We start from the raw sequence: 5,250 nt of genomic DNA on the forward strand, positions 1-5,250 counted from the left end.
TCTCTCTCTCTCTCTCCTCTCTCTCTCTCTCTCTCTCTCTCTCTCTCTCTCTTTCTCCCCCAACTGGTCAAGGCAGATGACCACCCACCTAGAGCCAGACAGTTTTTCCTTGCCCCGTCGCCAACTGCTTGCTCATGGTGGTACTCTTGGGTCTCTGTAATTGTTAAAAGGAGTTCGGTCTAGACCTGCTCTATTTGAAAAGTGTCCAGAGATAACTTCTGTTATCAATTGGCGCTATACAAATAAAACTGAATTTAATTGAATTAATAATTGCTAAGGACGTCTGTGATGATGCAAATCTGCCATGTCTGTAATTCATAACTTCCACTGCAAATGATCCTACTATATTTCAAGGTCCTGTGATATTAGTCCTGTGTGAACTGGCATCTCTGTGACTTGAGTAAAATACAGACTCTTATCCTGTGTAAATTCACCGCATGAAACACAGACGTGGGGGGGTGGGGTTCTAAATCACAAGGTCCAATGGTAACTGTAGTCATGTGCAATTAGGGCTTAAGCAACACATTCTTACTCTCAGTGGCTCAATGATTAATATGTAAGCTTGCTGAGAAACATTTTACATTTTAGGAGTTTAAACGGTCACACTTTGGTTAGGTTTAGGAAAAGATCGCAGTTTGGGTTAAAATAAGTGTGTAACAGAAGTTAAAAGAAAGTTGACTCTTGGTTTCACACATTCTTCTGTGTTTGTCTGACCCATCCATTCATCCCAACCTCTTCTATAAGTGAACTTTGTTGTTATTTATAATCCATCACCTGCCACATCTAAATATAACGTCCAAAAAATATTATACATATTATAGATACTGAGTCTAAACCGGCAACCAGCTTTAATGTTAAAACCCCCGAAGTTCACAAAAAAAAGAAATTGCTTTGGTGTTCTCAAAGGTATTATCACCTTGTTGGCAAGCTGGCAAATTTAAACTAGCAATGCAAAAACATGACATTAATAGAAATTACCGGTACATCCTTACATACATTTCTGCTGTCATGAGCCAAATATATTGCCATTTAACATCCATTACAAACATATTTTGTTGTGGAGTGTGTGTGCTGACCTGGGTGGAGGGGTCATGTGTTGCTGTGGTCCTCATAGCTCTGGTGTTGCTGCCGTGGCTCACCTCAGTCAAGGCAAAGCATCCGAACGTCTACAAACAGATGCAGATTCAAGTTCATGATGGCCTGCTGACTGTGTGAAAACATTTCACATTTTTAGCAGCAATAGTCTGCACTAACAGCTCTGTGTAGATCTGTGGAGCAGTCATTTTAGCTGATTTAAGTTATCAATTTTTTTTGCATTTTGGAATGCTTGATTTGGAGCAGGAAAGTAACATTATCACACTTCAAGATTAATTGTGGAAGCAAAGATTGTAATCACAAATATCATCTGACCAACTATTTATCCCTGAACGTTTTCAGGGTAGTTTTGGAGAAAATAACTAAATCCAAAAGAATCCAAAGACTGGACATCATTCAGGACCTGCATCATATATATCTAAAAGGGCAGGAAGTGATTACATCACTATAGACCCTCACTACTCTGTAGTTAGACAGCCATAAATAAATCACTGATACAACTGTAAAGTGGGGTCTAAAGTCTAACACTATGTTCAACTCAAGCAGCAACCTCCGTCTATGGAAAGCCGATGAGGTCATTATTTTTCGGGGTTGGCGATATTACAAAAGTTGGTTTTGATCAAGAAACTGCAAATGAAGCCATCACAGAAGTAACAAAACAAGCTGTTCAAATCAGGCTGGCCCATGATAAGCGTACAGGGGGTTAATTTTAATATAACTCAACTCTTTCAATTAAATTAAGACCTAAAGGTATGCATAATAAAGGGCGTGGACGCTTCAAGTGACAGGTGGGTGGTGTCACAGGCGGCTGTTTTCAGTAACCAGGCTTCATTCAACCGGCCTCAGTGCCACCCACACTGCACCTCTTTGCCAGAGCTGACCACAGTGAGTTTCCCAATGCCCCTCAGAAACATATGTGTGATGAGACTACGTCCATTTTAAATTATACAGTCTATGGCTGAACTCTTACCGTCATGTCGTCAGTGTTTTCAACATATTTGTTGTGTCTTCCTGATCCTGAGTTGGCAACAGTCACTCCAAACATCTGAAACAGAAGAGATTTTTAACATCTTTTGCTGGGATGGAACAATGAGTAAAGTGGAGATAAGCTATGATGGTGGCATGGGTCATTCCAAACTACAAATGACCTGTTTTGTAGGTTGGAGGATTAGCCGCACACTGGAATGAGCCAACTAATGGGCCAACTACAGGCACTAGCCAGCGACCAGTCAATTAAGGACTTCTATCATGCATGTCATTGCTGGATAGGAACAAGTACTCTCACACCACAGCTCCCAGTGCACACTTACCCCTTTGTTGAGAAAGAACTTGGCCCCAAGGGCCCAGTCATACATGCCCAGGCAATCACTAAGGACCACAGTCTTCCAGGGGTTGACCATGGCCTCTTCTTTTGTGATGAAGTCATAGCGGAAGAGCTGCTTTGCCCTGGAGATTTTTATCTCAAGCTTTATTTTCTAAGTACACAGGTTACTGGTGATAAAATAATTGAATTGTGCTGTATGAGTGAATTCACAGCGGATACAAAAGGTGAAACTTTCTGTTGATACCTGAGGAAGGTCAGCTCTCTCATTTTCTCTAAAGGGATGTCTTCACCGGGCTGACGGGCGAACAGAGGATCATTCTCCAGTGTCTTGAACACATGTTGCTGCACCACACAGAAAAAGAGAAAACATTAACAAACATGTCTTCAGGACATAAAATCCTGGATGAGCTGCAATTTTCTGATGTTAAACTCAGAAAAAACCGAAATTCTTATACTTGGCCCCAAAATATTTACAGGAGACCCAAACAGTACCACCATGAAGGCAAGCACTTTAAGGGTGACGGGCGGGCAAAAAGGGGAAAAACTGCCCTTTTAAGAGGCAGAACCTTAGGGGGACAGACCCTTCGCGCTCTAGGTGCGGTGGTCGTCTGGGCCTCGACCAGTTAGTGGAGAGAAAGAGACAGACAGATGAGAGAGACAGAGACAGACAGACAGGTGACAGCAACCACAGTAGCAACAACTACATTAATAGTAAGAATGATGATGGATGAACATGAAGAAGATGATGGACGACGGACAGCCACGAGTGGGGGGGACAATGAGCAGTGATAATAGAAACTGTAGTAATCAATAATTACTAATAATAATAATAATAACAATAATATCAGTAATATTAGCAATTGCAGTCAAGCAGGACCATGGCAGGAGGCTCCACCAGGATCCATGAGAACCTGGTGAGACGGAGAAAGCACAAAGAACTCCGGGGAAATAAAGTTAGTAACATGCATTAATGGGACATGAATGGAGTGGCAGAAAGGAGAGAAGAGAGGCAAGGAGAGGAGCTCAGGCACCATGGAAAAATTTTCCCTGATTAGTCTAGGGCCTTATGCAGCATAACTAAGGGATGGTTCAATAATTGTAATTGTAAATGGTAATTAGTAGGCGTCTTTAATGACCTTATTGGGGGCAGGCCTGATAATAAGGAGTTGCAGTAATCCAGCCTAGAAGTAACAAATGCATGGATTAGTTTTCTGCACCTCTCTGGATAGATTGTGTCTACAATTTTTGTAAATTTACATTTAAATGTAAGAAGCAGTCCTATGAGTTTTTTGCTTTTTTTATTTTTTTTTTGGTTAAGGGGGGGAAAAATTAAATACATGTCCTGATCAAATGATAACTCCAAGATTCCTGACAGTGGTGCTAGAGCCAAAGTAATGCCATCTAGAGCAGGGGTCACCAACAACGGTGCCCGCGGGCACCAGGTCGGCCCGCAAGGACCACATAAGTCGGCCCGCATGCCTGCTTCTAAAAAAAAGCACAACTTACAAGTTGTGAAGTTGGAAAGGTCAAAGTCAAGTATTGTGCGCATGGGACAAAACTTTCAGCGTCCGTGGCGGGACAACTGGGGGGGACAACTCCGATGTCCAACTGGGGGGGGCATCCGATATCAACTGGGGGCATCTACGATGGCTAGACGAGTGTCGGTTATGTCCGTAACTTGGCCGATCAGCTGGACCCGGGATTTGGGTGAACTGCAGGTCGGTTTAGCATCCAGTGCGACGAGTCCGTTGGACAGCTCAGCAGTACAGCCGGCAGGTGTTGGTCTTTATCCGGATGGTGTTTGATGATTTCTCCACAAAAGAAGAAACTCCTGACACTACTGCCCCTAAAGACAACTACGAGGGAGTTGACATTTTATAATGCAGTGAAGGAGTTTTTTCGTGCAGAAAAGGTTTACCATTTGGACAAACTTTTTGGTTGCCTTGTTGACCACAGGAAAAGTACAGTGGTGTATGCACAGCAGCAAGGAAGGTTGGCCAGCCTGTTTGGGGTTCAACCTAATCGATGTGAATTCAGCGGTTTTCTGATATGAACTTCATCAAGAACAAACACAGAACACGCCTCCACTGATGCACATCTGCAGGACTTTCACTCAGGAGTTGCAAGTGTCAAGTTTACACACCAGATTACAAATAACAACTGGTGAACAGCATGCAATGCCAGTCCTTCCCACTAAAGAAAGAAACAGATACCAGGATGTTGTCAGTGGCAACATGGCAGTTGCTATGAAAAGTGAATTTAAAATGTTGAAACAGTGTTCAACAGTGGTGTTTTCATGAAATTAACAGATTATAATTTTGTTAAAAATGACGCAGATTTGGTAATTAGTTAAAAATGTGATAAAGATTTATTTAAAAATCATGAAAGTTGATTGTTTTAAACATTACACAATTGATAACTTGTTCAAACATAGTTTGGTGCCACATTGGTGCAACATAGTTCATAATTTGTTAAAATGTGTTTGTTAGTGGGCTAGTGAAATGGGACATTTTTTCTATGAAATTTAACCAATTGCTGAGATTAATAGAAATAAAGGGGTGTTGAATATTGATATTATCTGTTTCCCCACCTTAAGTCATTGTTGATAATTATTGTGAGAAATGAACGTGATCAGTGTCTTCACATAGATGAGGATCATTAATCATTAATAATCATATATAACTAAAGGGCCAAACTTTGAAAAATTTGTGTATCAAACTGGTAGCCCTTCGTATGACTCAGTACCCATGAAGTAGCTCTCAGTTTCAAAAAGTTGGTGACCCCTTGATCTAGAGTTATAACTATATCTTTAGACAGTGAGTTTATAGGTT

General features: G+C 41.4%; 1 protein-coding gene across 1 annotated transcript; it reads right to left on the reverse strand.

Annotated features, from left to right (window-relative positions):
- Positions 1–798: 798 nt before the first annotated feature.
- LOC118338241 (peroxisomal acyl-coenzyme A oxidase 3-like) lies at positions 799–2,782 on the reverse strand. Its single transcript, XM_035675513.1, has 4 exons — positions 2,664–2,782; positions 2,406–2,541; positions 2,066–2,140; positions 799–1,166 (listed from the first exon to the last, which is right to left on the reverse strand). The coding sequence occupies exons 1-4, from the start codon at positions 2,684–2,686 to the stop codon at positions 975–977; spliced, it is 426 nt and encodes a 141-aa protein (XP_035531406.1). The 5' UTR covers positions 2,687–2,782; the 3' UTR covers positions 799–974.
- Positions 2,783–5,250: the final 2,468 nt, after the last annotated feature.

Source organism: Morone saxatilis, unplaced genomic scaffold (genome assembly GCF_004916995.1).
Source record: "Morone saxatilis isolate NCDOM2014 unplaced genomic scaffold, NCSU_SB_2.0 Contig4, whole genome shotgun sequence".
Taxonomy (NCBI): domain Eukaryota; kingdom Metazoa; phylum Chordata; class Actinopteri; family Moronidae; genus Morone; species Morone saxatilis.